The following is a 22,482-nucleotide window of genomic DNA, read 5'->3' on the forward strand; positions in this document are numbered from 1 at the left end:
TTCCCCCCGTGACCTCTGGTGAAGCTCTCTGGATGTTACTATAGTCCCAGACTGCAATGCTCAGCTGTAAAGTGTCTGTAATGAAGATTTATTGATGATCCTTGGTCCCATTACAGCAAAAAAAAATTGAAACTACAATTGTCACTGGGACAAAAAAAACTACTAATTCAACTTAAGAACAAACTTATGGACCTTGTACGTAACCCGGGGACTGCCTGTACTGCGTATTTCAACAGGAAGAGAAAACATAATGGGGAAGATTTACTTACACAGTCCCGCCGCGATCCCACGGTGCATTGTCCGACGTGGATTTGGGTCCGGCGCGATTCACTAAGATCGTGCGTCCGAGTTCCTTCCTGTGTCGCTGCTGCGCCGAGGTCCGCCGTTCACCTTCTTCTTCCCGGTGCATGTGAGTGCTTGATCCTGCGACACATTTCCTTTTTTAAATCCTGCGGTTTGTCAGAATCCCTCAGGTTGTCCGACGGCCATGTCCCCCAATTTCTGTTGCGTGCAAGCCGGCGCCGATGCGCCAAAATCCGATCGCATGCGGTACAAATCGGAAATATTCGTGAAACTCGATGAAAGTGCGACGTTCGGACCCTTAGTAAATGAGCCCCAATGAATCATTTGATCCTGGCAATAACCATCCTTTAGCCACCACTGGATTTGATGCAACCTCCTGTACAGATCTGTCATTATTTAATCTTATTTTAGTACTATAAAAGCTAACAGCCTTATAGAGGACTAGGACAGGGGTCATAGTAATAATGTCACGCTCTGCCTGCCACCCTGCTTGCTTGTTGTTGCCTCAGATCTGCTATTACTGACTGTTGCAGAATTGCAGTTTTAGGGTTTGTCTATGGGTGAAAAGTCTTCTCATAGTTGTGAAGGAGAGTGATGCAACAAGCGCTCCCGAGTCTTACTATGACCTGGCATCACCCCAGTAGGAAATAAAGTACAGAGTTAACCATTACACTGTCAAGGATATACAGAACCTCTCAACTACTGTCCACTCAGTGTTACAACAAAACTTAGTAGAGTATATTCCCTGTGTCTGTGTGTGGTTTGTGTGTACATCTGGGAAACAATAATTACTTAATGAGATCCATGAGGGACAGGACTGATATAATTACAATCCATACAGTATGTTTCAGAATATCCTTGTATTATATAAACAAAAGGAAATGAGTATCTCCATTGTAAAAGCTGTGTGATAAAATAAATGTACTAAAACAAAGATAAAAGAGTAACAAGTCCACCTAGTTATGAAATGAAACATGATTCTATAAGAGCTGTGTGACAACTAAGGGGACATCGTGTCATATGTTACCCAGCTTTCCCAAAAAATGAATTAAATGTAGCAAACTTGCAGCAGACTATAACTAAATGATTTATATTTTTTTATATTATATATATTTTTTAAGATTATGCGGTTGTTGTACAGATACTGTAATTTTACATAAAACACAAAATTGTTATATCTTATATTACTATAATTTTCAAATTTTAGGTGTTCTAGAATTAAAGCATGGTTCACACTTTGACATCCTTTGACATCCTTCAACTCAAAAACTGTGCTGCAAATTCTGCAGAATTTCCAATACAAATTTTTACAATAATTGCTTTATTTATATATCGCTCACAGATTACGCAGCGCTGCACAGTGCTTGTCAAATCAGTAAATCCATATGCAAAATATGTGGATTACGCATAGTTGTATAATGACATTACATGTTAAGTATGAACTATCTACGTGAATATCCTTGTATGTACTATTTAGATTTCTATGATTTAAGTCATTTGGAAAGGCTTTGGATTTCCTTTTCAGGTCCCCTGGAGATTTTTAACGTCATCCTGTAATGGGCGTGAGCTGTGATCTCTCCTCCCTCCTAACTATACACAAACAGCAGCAGCAGTCTCCTCCAGCACTCACACACACATTGACCTTTCTTCCTACAAGTAGACGTTATGGCTGCTGAACCACAACAAGCTGAAGTCCAGGGCACCAGCCCTGCACCACAAAAAAGTCTAGTAAGTTAGAATTTCCTCTTGCGATCTCAGTGAAGTAACATCTGCAGCCACAACTTCTAGCATGATGAGAGTTGTAGTTCTGTAAAAGATGTAAAACCATAGGTTTGTTAAATTTAAGGGTCTACATATAAGATATCTATGGTTAGTGCCAGGGACAAGAAAGAGGGTCTGATCATAATCGGTTGTCTTGTTTCTGTTGAATATGTTGTAGTACTAAAATATGTTGACACAATTATATCTATTCTCTTTATACGCACATCCTTTGTCAGTAAGACATGTAGATGCTTGTCATGGCCTTCTATAAGAAGTGGGCAAACCGGCTCCATTGTTAGCCAAAATTTGTTATACAAATCTACGCTAGATGCTTTCCGACTTATTGGAATACGTATCTCACTACTCTTGGAACTGAAAGATATACAGCGGAAAGGAAACATATACAAAGTGTCCCGATGATGAATAACATCTGTGTTCTCTATACTGTAAATCTCTGAATAGATTGGTCTTTGCTGCATACAAAAAAAATGTACTATTTACTTATTCTACTGATAACAAATATTAGCAATTAACTTAACATCTGTGTTTCCTATACATCTCTGTTTGGATTGGTTTTGCTGGAGATAGAGAAGTTAATGTCTTGCTCAGTATGTACCAGTACTCAGAACGACTGATAACAAATATTCATAATAAGAGGGTTTAGGCTAAAAATACACAACTGTGGGCAGTCTGTGAATCACGTATGGTGCGGTGGTCAGAGGACGAGGCTCCGAGCATCAAACTAATATATGATGTGGGGAGTCCCTTTTTTCCCTTAAGAAGAGGAAGTTCAATCATGTGACAATTTTTTACACAAGGCTATAATGTGCAGAATTCCTCAGAAAACACCGGTGTGTGTCTGTGTAAAAAGAGAGAAAATATGTAAATAAGTTTTCCAGGATGGGATAAGGATAGCCATGCCTCTTTTAGCTACCTTGTAAGGCAGCTCCCTTTCAGCTCCCTTGACATCAAGCATGAACTACAAGAGGCCTTATGACATGATTAAAAACAAAGCATTATATCTATTCCAGAGGGAACAGACTCCCAACTGTAGACAGCGCTGTTTCGACCTGTTTGGGTCTTGACTAGAGATGAGCGAACATACCGGTCCGAGCTTGATGCTCGTTCGAGCATTAGCGTACTCGAAACTGCTCGTTGCTCGGACGAATACTTCGCCCGCTCGAGAAAATGGCAGCTCCCGCCGTTTTGCTTTTTGGCGGCCAGAAACAGAGCCAATCACAAGCCAGGAGACTCTGCACTCCACCCAGCATGACGTGGTACCCTTACACATCGATAGCAGTGGTTGGCTGGCCAGATCAGGTGACCCTGGGATAGACTAGCCGCTGCCCGCGCTGCTCGGATCATTCTGTGTCTGGATGCCGCTAGGGAGAGAGCTGCTGCTGGTCAGGGAAAGCGTTAGGGTGTTCTATTAGAATAGTATTAGGCAGGAGTGATTCAACAAGAACCCAACAGCCCTTCTTAGGGCTACAATAACGTTATACTTTTTTTTTTTTGTTTGCTTGTGGCTGGGCTTGCTGGCACTAGTAGTGCAGCTAGTACCATATTGTGAGGAATTTGCAGGGGGACTTGCTACCGTTGTGTTTAGCTCTTAGTGACACATATCCACCTCAAACACCAAAGTGGGAAAATTTATTAGGGGTTTGATTTCAATTAGGCACAGTCTGCCATTTACTTTTTATTTTATGTTTATTTTTTCATAACTCAGCGTCATCTCATCAGTGTGCTTTCATACTTGGCTAGAAAATAGCCATAGGAGAATCCAAACGGCTTACTTACGCCTACAATAGCGTTATATATATTTTATTTCTGGTTGATCTGCTGGTGGCTGTCCTTGCTGCAGTGCATCTACTAGCCAATTGTGAGGAATTTGGAGTGAGACTTGCGACCGCTGTGTTTAGCGCTTAGTGACGCACATATCCATCGCAAAGACCGAAGTGGGAAAATTTATTAGGGGTTGGATTTCAATTAGGCACAGTCTGGCAGTTTCTTTTTATTTTACGTTTATTTTTTCATAACTCAGCGTCATCTCATCTGGCATAGCAGTGTGCTTTCATACTTGGCTAGAAAATAGCCATAGCAATAGGATAGCATCGTTTGGTTTTAAAAACTAAAAAACACAAAAAAAACTAAAAAACACAAAAAAAAAGTTAAAAAAAAATTAAAGTTATAACTTTCATTTTCAAAATGTTTAACCCGAGGGCTAGGGGTAGAGGACGAGGGCGGGGACGTGGGCGTCCAACTACTGCTGGGGTCAGAGGCTGTGGTCCTGGGCGGGGTGAGACACCACCTGCTGATGAGGGAGCAGGGGAACGCCGCAGAGCTACACTCCCTAGGTTCATGTCTGAAGTTACTGGGACTCGTGGTAGAGCACTATTGAGGCCAGAACAGTGCGAACAGGTGAAGTCGTGGATTGCCGACAATGCTTCGAGCAATTTGTCCACCAGTCAGTCTTCCACGCAGTCCACCCATGTCACCGAAATCGGCACTCCTCCAGCTCCTGCACCTCAGCCTCCTCCCCCCCAGTCTGCCCCCTCCCATGAAAATTTGGCATTTGAACCGGCATACTCTGAGGAACTTTTTTCTGGACCCTTCCCACAGTCACAAACCACTTGTCCGGTTGCTGCTGAGCAATTTTCCGATGCCCAGGTTTTCCACCAGTCGCAGTCTGTGGGTCATGATGACCTTCTTGACTTAGTGGAAGAAGTGTGTAAAGAGGTGTCCGACAGACCCAAGCTGGGTTGAGAGGCCGGGTGAACACAGTGCTTCTGAGACGGAGGAGAGTCCTCGACCAGAACAGGTTGAAAGAGGCAGTGGTGGGGCCAGAAGGAGAGGCAGGGCCAGAGCAGGTGCATCAGCGCCAAATGTGTCACGTAATGAAGCTCCCGTGGCGAGGGCTCCCGCGGCGAGGGCTAGATTTTCAGAAGTCTGGAGGTTCTTTAAGGAAACACCGGATGACCGACGGACTGTGGTGTGCAACCTTTGCCAAACCAGGATCAGCAGGGGTTCCACCACTACTAGCTTAACTACCACCAGTATGCGCAGGCATATGAATGCTAAACACCCCACTCAGTGGCACCAAGCCCGTTCACCTCCGGCCGTGCACACCACTGCTCCTTCCCCTGTGTCAGCTGATAGTCAGCCCCCTGCCCAGGACCCTGGCACATAAACCCCATCGTCGCCTCCACGATCCTCCACAGCATCCACCAGCGCTCAGCTCTCCATACCCCAGACGCTGGAGCGGAAACGTAAATATAGTGCAACCCACCCGCACGCCCAAGCCCTTAATGTCCACATCTCCAGATTGCTTAGCCTGGAGATGCTGCCCTATAGGCTAGTAGAGACCGAGGCCTTTCGCAACCTCATGGCGGCGGCCGCCCCTCGGTATTCGGTCCCCAGCCGCCACTACTTTTCCCGATGTGCCGTCCCAGCCCTGCACCAGCACGTGTCAGACAACATCATCCGTGCCCTGACCAACGCCGTTTCTGACAAGGTCCACCTGACCACGGACACGTGGACGAGTGCTGCCGGGCAGGGCCACTATATATCGCTGACGGCACATTGGGTTAACTTGGTGGAGGCTGGGACCGAGTCTGACCCTGCGGCTGGTCATATACTGCCGACGCCGAGGATTGCGGGGCCTACCTCGGTCCAGGTCTTTCAGGCCTATTATGCCTCCTCCTCCTCCCACCCCTCCTCCACCTCCTCCTCCGAACTACCATCCGTGGGCATGGCGCCATCAGTCGCTAGCTCTAGGCACAGCAGCAGTGCCGTCGCTAAGCGACAGCAGGCGGTGCTCAAACTGCTGAGCCTAGGCGATAAAAGGCACACCGCCCAAGAGCTATTACAGGGCATCACGGCGCAGACTGATCTGTGGCTGGCACCGCTGAACCTGAAGCCAGGCATGGTTGTGTGTGACAAAGGCCGTAACCTGGTGGCGGCTCTGCAACTCGGCAGACTGACACATGTGCCATGCCTGGCCCATGTGTTAAATCTGATAGTTCAGCGTTTCCTCAAGACATACCCCAATCTGTCTGATTTGCTCACGAAGGTGCGCCGCATCTGTGCGCATTTCAGGAAGTCCAGCACAGATGCTGCCACTCTCAGGGCAGCGCAGCGCCGCCTCCAACTGCCCGCTCACCGACTGTTGTGCGACGTGCCCACGAGGTGGAATTCAACATTAACCATGTTATCCAGAGTTTACCAGCAGCGCAGAGCGATTGTAGACTGCCAGATGTCAACTTCCACCAGAACTGGTAGTCAGGTCAGTCAGCTTCCTCAAGTCTACAATGAGGAGTGGACGTGGATGTCTGATATCTGTCAGGTGCTGAGTAACTTTGAGGAGTCAACACAGATGGTCAGTGGCGATGCCGCCATCATCAGCCTCACCATCCCGCTGCTTGGCCTGTTGAAAAACTCTCTGATCAGCATGAAGTCGGAAGCTTTGCGCTCGTCACAAGAGACGGGGGAAGAAGATTCCCTTGTTGATAGCCAAAGCACCCTTAGGTCTGTTTCTCAGCGCATATCGGAGGAGGTGGAGGTGGAGGAGGATGAGGAGGAAGAGGAGGAGAATGTTGGCGAGACACAAGAGGGGACCATTGTTCAGTCCTTCACTGTTCAGCGTGTATGGGCAGAAGAAGAGGAGTTGGAGGAGTTGGAGGAGGAGGAAATGGACAGTCAGGCCAGTGAGGAGAGTGAATTCTTACGCGTTGGTACTCTGGCACATATGGCAGATTTCATGCTAGGCTGCCTATCCCGTGACCCTCGCGTTCAAAGAATTTATTCCAGCACCGATTACTGGGTATTCACTCTCCTGGACCCACGGTACAAGCAAAATCTTTCCACTCTCATCCCTGGAGAGGAAAGGAGTGTGAGAATGCATGAATACCAGCAGGCCCTGGTGCACAAGCTGAAACACTATTTCCCTTCTGACAGCGCTAGCGGCAGAGTGCGTAGTTCTGCGGGACAAGTAGCGAGGGAGAGTAGGCGAGCAGGCAGCTTGTCCAGCACTGGCAAGGGTACGCTTTACAAGGCTTTTGCCAGCTTTATGTCACCCCAGCAAGACACTGTCACCTGTCCCCAGTCTCGGCAGAGTAGGGCTGATCTTTACAGAAAGATGGTGAGGGAGTACGTAGCTGACCATACCATCGTCCTAAATGATCACACAGCTCCCTACAACTACTGGGTTTCAAAGCTGGACATGTGGCACGAACTGGCGCTGTACGCCTTGGAGGTTCTTGCCTGCCCTGCCGCTAGCGTGTTGTCCGAGCGGGTTTTCAGTGCAGCTGGTGGCATCATCACCGATAAGCGTACACGCCTGTCGACTGACAGCGCTGACAGGCTGACGCTTATTAAGATGAATAAAGCCTGGATTTCTCATAATTTCCAATCTCCACCAGGTGAAGGAAGCTCAACCTGAATAATTTATGCACTCCTCCTCTTCCTCATTTTCCTCCTTCTCCTCCTCTTTGTACAGTAAAGCAGAGGAAACTGGCTATTTTTTGACAGGGCCCACTGGCTCTAGCTATAGTACTTTATGCATTTAATTTTTCTGGAGGGCCACCTACCCGGTCCTCTGTTTTAAACAATTTTTGGGAGTGCCACATACAGGCACTCAATCTATTCAATTTTTCTGGAGGGCCACCTACCTGCTCCTCTGGTTTGAAAACTTTTTTGGACTGACACATACAGGCACTCAATCTATTTCATTTTTCTGGAGGGCCACCTACCTGCTCCTCTGGTTTGAAAACTTTTTTGGACTGCCACATACAGGCACTCAATCTATTTCATTTTTCTGGAGGGCCACCTACCTGCTCCTCTGGTTTGAAAACTTTTTTGGACTGCCACATACAGGCACTATCCAAATTAAATTGTCTCCATAGCAGCCTCCACACGTTGTCTCCATTGCTACCTCCAAAAGTCGTCCATATAGCTGCCTCCATACATCGTCCCCTTATCAAACGAGGTGTGTCAGGCAGAAATTTGGGTTGTTTTCATGGATTCCACATCAAAGTTGTTAACTTTGTCGCCACCCTGCTGTGTTATCCACAAAATATACTGGCAAACTTTTACCATTTAGGGATATTATTTCAGCGCTTCTTGCGCATCTGTTTACATTCCCCTCACCCGCCATATCCCAAACTTATAAGAACGCTACTACACTTAACTTGGTGCAGGCTGGGACCGAGTCTGACCCTGGGGCTGGTCATATACTGCCGACGCAGAGGATTGCGGGGCCTACCTCGGTCCAGGTCTCAAAGGCCTACTATACCTCCTCCTCCTCCCACCCCTCCTCCACCTCCTCCTCCTCCGAATTACCATCCGTGGCCATGGCGCCATCAGTCGGTAGCTCTAGGCACAGCAGCAGTGCCGTCGCTAAGCGACAGCAGGCGGTGCTCAAACTGCTGAGCCTAGGCGATAAAAGGCACACCGCCCAAGAGCTATTACAGGGCATTCCACATCAAACTTGTTAACTTTGTCGCCACCCTGCTGTGTAATCCACAAAATATACTGGCAAACTTTTATCATTTACCGATATTATTTCAGCGCTTCTTGCGCATCTGTTTACATTCCCCTCACCCGCCATATCCCAAACTTATAAGAACGCTACTACACTTGATCTTATACAAAAGGTTCTTAGAAGTGCTGTTTGGGGAGTAGCCTAGAGACAGGGGCTTGGATTGGCGAAAGCTCGCCTGGAAGCGGAGCGCCAGCTCCATCCCAAGATCCAACTAACATAGTTTTAACTGCAGCACCTTTAATCTACTACTAGTTCACTGCCTCCATAATAATAATAATAATAATAATCTTTATTTATATAGCGCCATCATATTCCGTAGCGCTTTACAAATCATAGGAAACAAATACAAATGTAATGTAACAGAGCACAACATTTGTATGGAACAACAGGAGTGAGGTCCCTGCTCGCCAGAGCTTACGGTTTATGAAGATGATGGGGTAACACGAGGTAAAAGAATTTTTAATGGTCAAGCCATTCTTCTTAGGGAATAGAACAAAATATAATAAATGGAATTGCTGTCGCTTGAACCACTCAGCCGTCATCTTATATACCAGGTCCAGGGTGAATGGGACTGCAGAGAAGTCTGGTGCCTGTTGGTTGCTGGATAACAGATGGGAGGACGACACAGGACGGGTTAGTAGAAGAGTTAAAACTTCATGCAGTTAATGAGTGTTATAGGCTTGCCTAAAGAAATGGGTTTTAAGAGCACGTTTGAAACTTTGGAGGTTAGGTATTAGTCTGATAGTCCGGGGCAGAGCATTCCATAGAATTGGTGCAGCTCTAGAGAAGTCTTGGAGACGCGAGTGGGAGGTCTGCACTAGGGTAGAGGTTGATCTAAGATCACTGGCGGATCTAAGAGCACGGGTTGGGCGATAGACTGAGATAAGAGAGGAGAGGTAGGGGGGTGCAGCATTATACAGAGCTTTATGGATGAGGGTTATTATTTTAAACTGTATTCGAAAGGAGACTGGCAGCCAGTGCAGCGACTGGCATGAACTGTAGGCATACATGGTCCCCTTATCAAACGAGCTGTGTCAGGCAGAATTTTGGGTTGTTTTCATGGCTTCCACAACAAACTTGTTAACTTTGTCGCCACCCTGCTGTGTAATCCACAAAATATACTGGCAAACTTTTATCATTTACCAATATTATTTCAGCGCTTCTTGCGCATCTGTTTACATTCCCCTCACCCGCCATATCCTAAACTTATAAGAACGCTACTACACTTGATCTTATACAAAAGGTTCTTAGAAGTGCTGTTTGGGGAGTAGCCTAGAGACAGGGGCTTGGATTGACGAAAGCTCGCCTGGCAGCGGAGCGCCAGCTCCATGCCAAGATCCAACTAACATAGTTTTAACTGCAGCACCTTTAATCTACTACTAGTTCACTGCCTCCATACATGGTCCCCTTATCAAACGAGCTGTGTCAGGCAGAATTTTGGGTTGTTTTCATGGCTTCCATGTTAACTTTGTCGCCACCCTGCTGTGTAATCCACAAAATATACTGGCAAACTTTTATCATGTACCGATATTATTTGAGCGCTTCTTGCTCACCTCCTTTGGTTCCTCTCTGCCACCCATTGGTTTGAAGCCTGAGTCCATTTAGGGTATGTCGCCATGCCACTCTCTAGCCTGCCGCTGCTGCCGCTGCCTCTGCATGCCGTCCCCTATAGTGTCAGGGTCAATTATTGGATGTTTTAGATGCTATCTAGCCTCATTCGGTCACTCTGTCATGGCCATGCTGTTGCCCATAATTTTGGCATAATGGTGCGATTAAGCAGCCTCAGAGGCATCCATGCATGTTGCCCCTGCTGTTTCCTGTCCATTTCCGTGGTGTTTCCATCCTTTTCTGAGGTTCCCAGGTGTTTGGCCAAGCTTCCCTGTGCAGAGCCTTGGTCCCCTTGAAAAATGCTCGAGTCTCCCATTGACTTCAATGGGGCTCGTTATTCGAGACGAGCACTCGAGCATCGGGAAAAGTTAGTCTCGAATAACGAGTACCCGAGCATTTTAGTGCTCGCTCATCTCTAGTCTTGACTTATAATAAAGAGAGGTAGAATAAAGGCCTCATGTACCTCTGTGACAGTCATATTGGGGCAAATTTACTTACCTGGTCCTGTCGCGGACGCTCCGATGAAGATGAAGTCCGGTGCGATTCACGTAGCTCGTACGTCCGAGTTCCTGCATCCATCGCTTGCAGCCGCATTGTGATTGGGTACTATACAGATCACTATGTGCCGTTTTCTCTTCCGAGTGTGCGGCAGAATATTGCATACTGGCCCTCGGTCTTCATGAATTTGAAGCACCTGCACTGCTCGGGAAGTGTGCACCAACTTTTTTAGGTGAACTCTTAACATACAGTCTAAGACACAATTCTGTTGAGTTCCTGTAATAAATGTTGTTTTTCATCTGAAGCAAATAAATAACACGTCCTTGCTGCGGATCGTGGGGTGGAAATCAACTTTTGCAATGCAAAGGTTGAGTTCCTGCACCTGTCAAGATTGAATCGCAGCAGTATATGCAGTATATGATTGTGGTTGGTTTCTAAAATGCAATGGGAATTCTGTTCTTAAAGGGGTTTTCCATTCAGTTTTCTGATCATACACTTTTTTTTTACAGATCTTTATTATCATAACTTTCATGTCGCTAGAACTGTTATTCATTCATTTAGTTGACCTTTGAATCATTTCATCTTTTCTTTATAGTAAGGGCGTGTGCTATTACTGCTTTAACCAACAAACACAAGGCAAACGGTTTCACACGTATCAGTGCTCCAAGGAGAAGATTAGATCTGTCCCAAAGTGAACTTGCAACAGATAGAGCCAAATTTGAGGCTTATTCACACGTGAATGTCCATGGATCTGTGAAAAAATATTTCACAGATCTTAATTACAATTCACACAATAAGTACCTTGTATTGTCACACATGCTTAGAGGCCTCCAGTTATATATTGTATTTTATCAATGATTAATATGTCTGCAAGTTGCAAAAAAAAAAAAAATTAAATTAAATTTTGTCCTTCCTTTGCAGACGCATTGCCCCAAGTCCTACGCACATAGGGAAGATTTTCGCAAAATCATAAAGGAATGTAAAGAAGAGAGTTTCTGGTACAGAGGTAATCATTAATAATAAATCTATATATATCTTGAAAAATATCTCGATTACATGTTGTCTTGGTTATTTTCATTATGCACTTTCCAAAGTACAGTAGATATGTTACACATATGATACAGCCAGGGCCGGTTCTAGACAAAGTGGGGCCCTGGGCAAAACTAAAAGTGGGCCCCAAAATAAAAGTATTTTATGACCAGTCACAGTCAGCAAGAGGCTCCCTTTAGTATGGTAAAACAAACTGTAATTTTGGAGAATTTTATAGGAGATAGATAGCTGATAGGGAGATTGATGGGCAGCATGGTGGCTCAGTGGTTAGCACTACAGCCTTGCAGCGCTGGTCAACATCTGCGTGGGTTTCCTCCGGGTCCTCCGGTTTCCTCCCACACTCCAAAAAATTACTGGTAGGCTGATTAGACTTGTGAGGCCCATTGGGAAGAGGGACCGATATTTTCTGAAAGCAGACACTTGCCCCATTTTCAAAATAGCATCAAAGAGTTTATAGACATAGGCGCTTTCATGCAACTTTGCAAACATTTTACAAAAAAATACTTAAAATTTGACTTTGATGGCAAAAAATGTGCTCCAAACAGAAACTATTTACCTTCACATCTCCTAAATGTAATAGATGGACATGTGTAGAGTTCACAAATGTGCCCTATTGATATGTTCACATAAATAAATCCACATAATATCACTAAAACTGTAATAACTAGATATCTGCTTTTCAGCTAGAAAATTCACACAAATCCATCATTGTATGTTCCTTACACAATGGTCACCCAAATAAATAACTATATATCCATAAACCAAGCTAATGAGATAATAAAGTCACTTTTAGATGTGCGCCATTGTATTATCCGCAGAATAACAGAACCCTCAGCACTTCATAAGAATCTGAGTGAGAACGTCATAACATAGGTGTAAGTAATGGAGGATGGTGTGAAATAAAAACTTTATTCCAGAACATGTGTGTGTTTTTGGTGTTACATATAGCTTTATGGACATGTTCTGGGTTTGAATGTTCATCGTATCAGTCAATTTTCCCAACAACAAAAAACTATCACAAAATCAAAGGGAATAAGAGAGAAAGTGTGTTCTTAGATAGTTCTGCATAGAGAAGGGTTAAAAACATTAATATTAGTTGATATTATCCCTTCTCAAAATGTAGTAACATATAAAGTGAATATTTCCATTATCTGTGAGGTGCAGCAGCTCCTGTGTGCAGCAAATTCTCCCTGCAGCCTGATGGCTAAGAATCTGGAGATGGGGGAGACACTTCAGGGGGCTGTATCTCTGGCTCTGTGACACATAGAACCTCACTTCTTTTTCCTATGAAAGAAGAGAGTCTCCTCTTTTATATGAATCTAAATTGTTTCTAAGTTTTAAGAAAATGGAGATAATAACTGTTGAACTGCCGTTGGGAGTGATTTTTATATATAAAAATGGCACCTGATATTCTCACTTTAAACCTGAATATCTCTGGATCCATAGCACCTAGTAACAAAATTCAAGATTCATTTGAAAGAAGAGATTCTCCTCTTTCAGGGGGCCCTGCCTACTTATAGCACCGGCCCTGGATACAGCTGGGATTGTTGCAGGTTTATTTGTATATTTGTTTGGAAAAAGAATTTGCCATGTAAACTGACCTGTAATGCAAATTACATGTCTATTTCTAGACATTTCTAGATTTTCACTGTGAAATCTGTGATTAAAACTATAGCAAACCTTTGGATCTGCACCATTATATATCCTCATAGGAAATAGTTTATGAGAGACAAGTAAAGACAAAACTGTGATCCGCTCTAGTTTTTACCAGATCAGTCACATATGTATTTAGAAAAACAGGCACGTGAATATTTCTGTTGATTTGAACAAGTTTTAGGCTGGAAAGAGGGTGTATTGATGCAATGGGATGGCCGAATTCAGCCTTTGAATAGCAAAGTTTGAATTCTGCTTCCTGAACCAGCAGTGATAATTCACAGCACGTTGATGGCATTTGTTAAGGCCGGAAGAACAAAGCTTCATCGATGTATCAGCCATATCTAAGCACTGTAGGCACTTCAATGAAGTGAATTATAGCTGGACCTCCAGTACATCCGAAAGTGGATACAGGGTCGGATTATAGGAAGGGTTCCTGGGGCACACGGCCAGGGTCCCCTAACACTTTACTCTGAAAGGGGCCCCAACCAAGCCAGAATGGAGCCAGAGATGCACATATACTGGGGCACATATAGCAATTTGTTGAAACAGAAGCTGGTTCAGAGAACTGGGCGGTAGACCACTTCGAAGGGGATTGGATGAAGGTAAGTACAGTTTTATTATTTTATTTTACTGGGTCTGTATACATGTATTACTGGGGGGACTGTATACATGTATTTTTGGCAGATATATATAAGTATAACTGGGATATATATATTACTATATATTACTGTAAGCTTTATTTGTATTATATGGGGGCTGTGTGTGCTTCCAGCACCCTTAATCCAGCCCTGGGTGGGTACACTATGGAAAGAACTGTCTTCTTTAACCTCTAACTGTGTTAGGAGTTGTCTGGTGTTGAAATTCAGCAGCAAGAAAGAACGTTTACTCTGTCAAACTCGCTGCGTGGATCTGCCATGCCCATGCATGTTACTTTTTCTCCATCTCCCCCCCCTCCCTTTTTTAAGTGGGCGTGGCAGAACACAAAGGATGTCCTGGTCTGCCAAATTTACAATAGCCTGCACCTAAATACTGGCGCCGGTTATTGCTAAAATCTACATCAGGCTTGAACTTCAAAGCACTTCTAAAGCACTTCTGTTGTGGTGATAGCACTTAGAGGCCAGAACCCCCAGTGCAGGGACTGGAGGATGTTCTATTATTAATAAATCCCCCCCGCCGCCGCCCGGACTCACAGTTTTTATATATTCACTTGGATTATTTCTATGGATGTATGTTAATTGTTTCTGGTTTTGCTTTTTGCAGCTCTGCCTCTGTCCGTTACAAGCATGATAGCCACACAAGTCCTCATTTACCAAGGTCAGTAAATGTATAAATGATACTAGCACGAGATCCATCTGCTACAGTCTGCATGTGTTGTGTCCACTATATTATTATTGTGGTGTTCATGTTTGTGCACCACATCTGCTGCACATGAATAACAGCTCTGAAGTAGAGCTCTCTCAGTAATGGCGAAACTTTTACGGACCATTTGCCCAAAACTGTAACCCAAAGCCCACTCTTTTGCAAAAGTATCAACATGGCAATACTGAGGTTTTAACTCAAGAATTAACATATTTTGTCTTAATTGAGAGACATAACAGCTGAACTTTCAATGATACATTCACCACAGACCTCCCAGGATGCATCACCTCAAAATAGCGTGGTACATCCTGGGCGGCAGGAGGAGGCCCGGAGAACTCTGCTAGAGTTGTTTCCATACCAGGATTTGGAATTTGATATCGATAATAATTTTAGTATAATGATTCTCAATACCAAAATGATATTTTGCCACAAAAAATAACTTTTAAGTCTGAAAATATCTTCATGGACTGAAGGAAGTCGTATATACATATTCATTATAATAGAAGATTACAACAACCGTGAGCTCCGGTCAGATTAAGAAAACTTTTTAAGGCACTTGCATGAATTTTAGATTATGTTTTTAGAAGATTATCCTTAGCCTTTAATTTATATGACTGTTAATAATTGGTGACATTTTATAGCTTGCCCTGGCCACAACAAAATATGAAATTTATAACATTTTGTTTGATATATATTTTTAATAATCACATTTATTTGTAATAATTATGTGTTTTACAAAAAAAAAAGAATGGACAAACCAGGACTGGTATATAGGGATAAATCTAGTTAGAACATACATCTATACTAATGCATTAAGCTTGTGATAAGCCATAACTCTATTGAAGCTCTTAGAGAAAATACTCCCATAACAGCCATGGAGTACATAGCTCACTATTTAATGTAGCCTGCCATGCTCACAGTTTAGGGTTTGAGTCCCATAATCTACTATAATGAAATAAACAGAAGATCATTTAAAAATAGATGGTGTCAGAGGGAGCCCACCCTGAGATTGGAATTTACACTGTATGGTCAAATGTTGGGATTCCTCGAAGGGCTTTCTCTGATGACATGTGCTTGCGGTTGCAGTCCCCAGCAGTGCAGACGCAGAACCAGGGTGTGTGCTGAGGGATGGAAGTACCTTCTCTGTAACAGATACCATAGGTTCATCATCACTTCAGTAAAGAATGGTACTGTGTTGGACTGGGTTGCCTTAGGCGTGCCAGAGAAAATGTATCTAGGGCCCATTCTTCATTATCTCACAGAAAATAGACTCTAGCAGCTTCCAAATTGGGTCACTTTCTGTTGGACCTCTGGGGTTCAGTATTCAGTAGGGTTAAACCAGGGCCCACCGGAGGATCCTCTGGGGGTCAGTACACCACTTGCCTGGTATCATTATATCTTGTGTCCCTCCTCCCACTTTCCTCTCCATATACAGGCGGTCCCCTACTTAAGGACATCTGGCTAACAGACGACCCATAGTTAAAGACGGACCCAGCTGCCCAGTGTGACCTCTGACGAAGCTCTCTGGATGATTTACTATATTCCCAGATTGCAATGATCAGCTGTAAGATGTCTGTAATGAAGCTTTATTGATAATCCTTAGTCCCATTACAGCAAAAAATTTTGAAACTCCAATTGTCACTGGGGCAAAAAAATGTTTTTGTCTGGAGCAACAATTATAAAATATACAGTTTTAACTTACATACAAATTCAACTTAAGAACAAAACTATGGACCCTATCTTGTACGTAACCCGGGGACTGCCTGTATTTGAATAAAAGAGAAATAAATTCAGAAGGGGACGTTTTCTTTAAGTAAATATTTTATTTCAATAGTAACTTTCAATTAATTTAAATTAAAATACGTTTTTTTGCTTTTAAGGGTTGGGGTTGAAATAATAAGAGAATAAGTTCTAATTAGGACTGGCTTCCTCTCAAATGTTGTATAAATCAATGGTAGTTAACCAGATTTTTTTTTTTATCGGTAGGATATTTGTCAAAAAACAAACGGTTTGGTTCCCTGCCAAAGCTTGCATGTAAGTATGACATCCACAGTCTATCTCACCAATGACAAACTAGCACATAAAACAAGCTATTTTTGTAGAATAAGTGATGAATTAGTAATGTGCTGTCAAGTAATAACTCATGTTTTTTGTGTGGCACAGTGGCTGGTATCCTTGGGTTTGCCATTGGAAAGATATCCTATATAGGAACATGCCAGAAAAAATTTGAGGCAATCGGAGTGCAGAAACCATTCGATGGTGCATTTGGACCAGGATTCGGTCCAGGATTTTTTAAACACCATGACAAGTATGTCATTAAGTTAGACAATGTCTGTATTAATGTAGTATTGTTCTGTATTGTAGTGTATACTTACAAATTGAATACTTTTGAAGTCAACATATTCATCTCATGAAGAAGACTGCTTTCAATGAACCTACTACTGTTTGGCGTGTTTCGATGCAACAGGAGACACCTATTTGACTAAACCATGACTGCATTGGCATGGCATGTGCCATATTTGCGACATTTTTACAAATGTATTTTATAATATCATGTAGTTTATGTTATTATGTTGACATAAACAGGCTCTTAGGCTCGGGGCCCATGAGGAGTTCTTACAGCAGGTTAGCCATTGAGACCTACAAAAGTCAAACTGTAGAGGGCTCCAAACATGTCCTAGATTTTTCTTATAAAGTATTTGACACAACTTAACAATGGATGTCACAAAATAAACATTAAAACGGGAAATGTACCCGACATATGTAGATGCTAAAGCATTTGTGTTTTGCAAGAGGCAAAACAAAACAACAAAAACGAGATTGACAGTGGTGGTTAGGGGATTCACAAAATTCAAAAATTAATCTATTAATTAAATTGTTTTTATTTTTTTTCATTTCCAATATTTTAGTGATTCTCAAATTGCCACTTTAAAAATCCGACTACTTGTCAAATGGAACAAACTAAATGTTTTATCTTGTATAAGATGCTGAATGTTTTCCTGGCTGCATTAAGTGTCTGCTGAATGATGGCCCCAAGTAATAATGACCTCTTTGTACATCAGGCATTGTCACCACACCTGCGAGGAATGCAAAAAGAAGTGTGCCAAGGACAAGGAGCAGAGCCCCGAGCCCACTGCTCAGTCCTCCTAAGCCTCAGTAAGTATCATCGTTGTGGAAAGACCAGAACAAATCTTTAAAATGCCTTTTCCCTCCTTTTTTAAACAAATATAAATGTGAGGTTTCGGGGAGCTGCAAATTTTTGGTTATAGGAAGCAGGTGTGTAACTAGGAGAGGCAGGGCCCCATAGAAGATTTCTGTGTGGGGCACCCATTCCTCGTAAACAAATATAGATAGGCCGCCCAATCTGTCAACCGTGGGGCCCCTCTATGCCCACATGGCGGGGAAGAGGAGTAGTTGCATATAATTGCAAATTCTTGCAGCACTCACAAATTTGCGATTATTTCACTGCTTTTACGCAGGAAAACTGTTGTAGAGCAGTAGTAAATTCCCCCCATTATATACATACATACAGTATAGGGCCACAATTACCACAGCTTGTACGTCTGTAAACTGGCAGGACCAGAGTGCATGGGCCTGTCTCGAATCGTGCTGTTACACAGAAAGCCAAGAGGCAATAGTAGCTGTGGGGAGTGCTGGAGGTAAGTACTAAGTTTATTTGTTTTATATACTTATTGAAACCAAAAAAATTGTGCTGAAAAACTAGGTTTAGACTCACGTACATACAGTAAGCCATATTCACAAAAATATAAGGCATGTTATGATCTGTCGTGAGTGCTGCATTATGTTTTTTCATGTTTTCCTTTTACTTATGTTTCCTTAGGTTCCTATCATAAACCTCTTGGACTAAATATTGAATTTTCAGAATTTTTGTGTTTATAATAAAATTGTATTTTTTTTAACGAACATGGTATTTTGTCCCAAATTATTAAAATAATGATCCACTGATGTGAAACCAATAGTCCATGCAGGCCATTAAGTATTTTCAGTTCTGTTTACACCTTTCATCTTCATATTTAGGTCCAATATTTTGTGCTAATTCAAGGGATATTTCTACCTTAGTGTGGATTGACATTGGTGTTTTTTTCACATCAGTGATTTTTCACTGAACCCAATTTGGCTTATGGACACACGCAGATTGGTTTTCTCTTCCTGGCTTCATTAATTTTTCACAGATGCCTTACTGAACCATTCTTTACAACTGGCTTTTTCACACTCTGATCAGTCCTCTTAGTATTCACTGACAACATTGAATCAGTGGAAAAAAGTGAAGTGTAAAAAAGAAAAAGTTCAGTAAGGCATCAATAAAAAAAATCAATGAAGACAAGAAAAAAAACAATCTGCATGTCCATAAGTCAAAATGGGTTCAGTGAATAATCCCTAATGTGAAAAAAAACACCAATGTAAGTCCAACCTAACACTGAATGTCGGCAGCCACCACTGGAGAGTCTAAGAACTGTGCAGGTTATTTATAAGGCAGGCTTGTTGCCTGCCTAATCACAAGTTAAGTAAAAAAAAAAAAATGCTGTAGCACATCATACACCAGGTGAGGGGAGTGACTATGGTTTTATAAAACAAAAAAAAAACCTCGTGAATCATAGATATGGCTTTACGTGGCGTTGCACTAGAAGTGGTTCTATGTTTAAGCTACTATTTCTTACTGGTGAGAAAAGACCCTTCTTGGAACTTTTTCATGCAAAAAAGTCCAGAAAATCCTATGATAAATGTGCCCCTGTGTTTTTATCGCTGTAAAAAATGAAAATCTTCAATTTGTAAGCAGTCTACCGTCATATACGAATAAAAGGACTTTTAAAAAATGATGAAAACATAAAGTTAAGATACGGGAAATGTTAGTTTAACCACCGAAATGAGTTACTTACTATCGGTCTCAAGAGCAGATAATTTCCAAATTTGAAAATGATGAATTTCTCCAAAAAAATTAGCAAATTTTTGTTTGTTTTTTTAATAAACCCAAAACATATCAACCAAAATTTACCACTAACATGAAGTACAATGTATCATGAAAAAACAATCACAAAATCATTTGGTAAGTGAAAGTATTCAAAAGTTATAACCATACAAAGCGACACATGCTAGATAACAAAAAAAGAGGCTGAGCCTCTCGTCTTGTCCTTTTTATCCCAGCTACCACTTAGTCTGTGAAGGAACACATCATCAAATTTTGTAGCACTGAGGTACATAAAGAGGCAAATGTAAAATACCATCTGTTCATACATACATACACTATAAACTATAATTGTGAGTGGATCAATAAAAGAAATCCATCATCAGAAAATATATTTGTTTGTTGCCATTATCAGTATAATAATCAGTTGTAAAATAATCACCACTGCAGTTCACAAACTGTCCACTAGATGCCAGTAGACACTGCTATTATATATAAGGCTATTTTCATACATTTACAACTTAAAGGAGGGGTATTCCGAAAAACCAATAATGCTATATACAAATTAATACAACAAAACCCAATTTCATTAATCACAAAACAGAGATTAAATTGCTTGCTTTTATGATTCACAAAATATTCTGGCCTTTCTAAAGTAGGTGGAGTTATCTCCAAGATGGCTGTCATCTACAAATACAACTCCCATGATCCCTCAGTTCTCAGTAACAGCTCCTTGCTCTCATGCTCTTCTCCCAGTGATGATGTAACAGAATGTCCTGCTCTGTTACCATAGTAATGATGTGTAACTGACCACAACACTGATCATAGTGGACCCACTACAGCCAACCCAACCAACCCACTACAGCCAAACATAGTGGTGATCACATGACCTTCCCAGGCAGGTGCCAGACATGTAATGTAGACATGTGACCAGGCCAGTAGCATTTTTATTCTCCATTACAGTGTATGCCCACAGCAATTTTCTGCTAAGGGGAACAAAATTTTAAACAACAACTAATTACATATTAGCTTATAATTTAATGACCCATTTGAATATGAATTTTGCTTATTCCTGGAATACCCCTTGGAAAAGCACCCTGGGCCAGGAGCTTAAAGGGTTATTTCCACAAAGACAAGAACCAAAAATAGAAAAAAAATGGAAATGGAACATGAAAAATTGCATTTTTATTTGCAAATGTGGGATAATTGATAAGCACATGCTTTCTCATTCATGGCCATATGATGTAACACGATAACATGGAAGAAACGTTACGTATAAGATATAGGTATCAGAAGTCAGAAGTGTCAGTCACATGTTAGGATCAGATTCAAAGTCAAATATCAAACTCAGGAGGTCACGTACACTGAATTGTCAAATTACAACATATTACTCATATTTAACACAGATTTTTTCAGAGGTCATAGTCTGCTGTCAGAGTTAGGTTTCTTAGTCAGTGGGCAACGTTAGATACTAGGGTCGGGTGAATGAGATGTCAAAGTCAGTGCCAAGGGTCAGGTGTCATAGTCTAGTGTGAAAGTCAAATGTCAGTGTCAAATGTAGGTTTCAGTAACAGTGGTAACTGTCTGGGTCAGTTATTTGCATAATAGGGTTAGAGTCAGGTCTACAGTAGGGTATTAATAGCACTTCTCTGAATCAGGGGCTCAGTTTCATTTGCCGGGGTCAGCTCCTGGGTTAAGCATTAGGGTCAATGTCCATTGTTCAAAGTTATAAGTAAGATTCGGGGTTATGAGTCAAGTATCATGGTTACGTGTTATAGTTATTGTTGTCAGTGGTAAAAGTTGTTTTTTTTTTTAAGTCAGATATCAGAGTTGGGTCTTGTAGTCAATGGATGTCAGATGTCAGGGGCCTTAAAGAGATTTCAGATTCAGAGCCAGGCTCAGGTGTCATAGCCTAGTGTCAAAGTTAGCATCAGTGGTCAGCTGTCAAATCAAGGTCCATAGTCAAATGTCAGTGTCAAATATTGGGTTCAGTATTAGTGGTAGCTGTCTGGGTTAGTGTCAGATGGCAGAGTCAGTTATCAGCATCAAGAGTCAGAGCCAAGTATAAAGCGAGAAGTCAAAATCATTTGGTAAGTGAAAGTATTCAAAAGTTATAACCATACATAGCGTCACATGCCAGATAACAAAAAAAGAGGCTGAACCTTTCAACTTGTCCTTTTTATCCCAGCTGCCACTTAGTCTGTGAAGGGACACATCATACGTCACCACGCACACCGGCCTGTGTCCTGCAGAGCGGTGCACATAAGCGGAGCTGTGCTGCATCGCTCTGCCCTAAAGGCACCAATGTAATTTAATTTCAAGTAGTACAGACTTTTTGCCACTCCCCACACAGGTCCACAATCTGCCGCCTGAGGCGGGAACTTCATCCTGCCTCATGGCAGATGCGGCCCTGATCATGTACCATCTCCCGACAGGCTGGATACAGATCAGTCTGAGACACAAAACAGATAAACATGCAACAATACAAGATAATAGGGTTGTCTTCCCCTGAGCCCATAAGAAAGTGACGCAAGTGCAGAAAAATTAAAAAGTTATGGATTTTTGAAGGGGGAGAGTGAGAAATGAGAAAAAAAAAACCTGCGTCCTTAAGGGGTTAAAAAATAAAAGTGCAACAATACAAAAAAAGCAACTGTATTTCTCTCATGGACCGATATGACAAGAAAAATTAGTCATGTGAATAGGAATAATTATGTTTCTTTGTATAGCACCATCAATATTTAGCTTTGACATCTGAGGATCTTCTATTGTGAACAAAAAAAATGCC

The 22,482-nt window shown here is 42.3% G+C and overlaps 1 protein-coding gene across 2 annotated transcripts; it reads left to right on the forward strand.

Moving 5' to 3' along the window:
• The first annotated feature begins 1,872 nt into the window (after positions 1–1,872).
• Positions 1,873–18,638, forward strand: LOC140077381 (OCIA domain-containing protein 2-like). Of its 2 annotated transcripts, XM_072124503.1 has the most exons (7): positions 1,873–2,031; positions 11,630–11,714; positions 14,675–14,728; positions 16,760–16,807; positions 16,937–17,081; positions 17,836–17,929; positions 18,615–18,638. In XM_072124503.1, the coding sequence occupies exons 1-6, from the start codon at positions 1,969–1,971 to the stop codon at positions 17,921–17,923; spliced, it is 483 nt and encodes a 160-aa protein (XP_071980604.1). In that variant the 5' UTR covers positions 1,873–1,968; the 3' UTR covers positions 17,924–17,929; positions 18,615–18,638. The 2 variants fall into 2 exon arrangements, with proteins under 2 accessions (XP_071980604.1, XP_071980600.1); XM_072124499.1 differs by lacking the exon at positions 18,615–18,638 and having other exon boundaries at positions 17,836–18,333.
• The last annotated feature ends 3,844 nt before the right edge of the window (positions 18,639–22,482 follow it).

This window comes from Engystomops pustulosus, chromosome 1, assembly GCF_040894005.1.
Source record: "Engystomops pustulosus chromosome 1, aEngPut4.maternal, whole genome shotgun sequence".
In the NCBI taxonomy this organism is placed as follows: domain Eukaryota; kingdom Metazoa; phylum Chordata; class Amphibia; order Anura; family Leptodactylidae; genus Engystomops; species Engystomops pustulosus.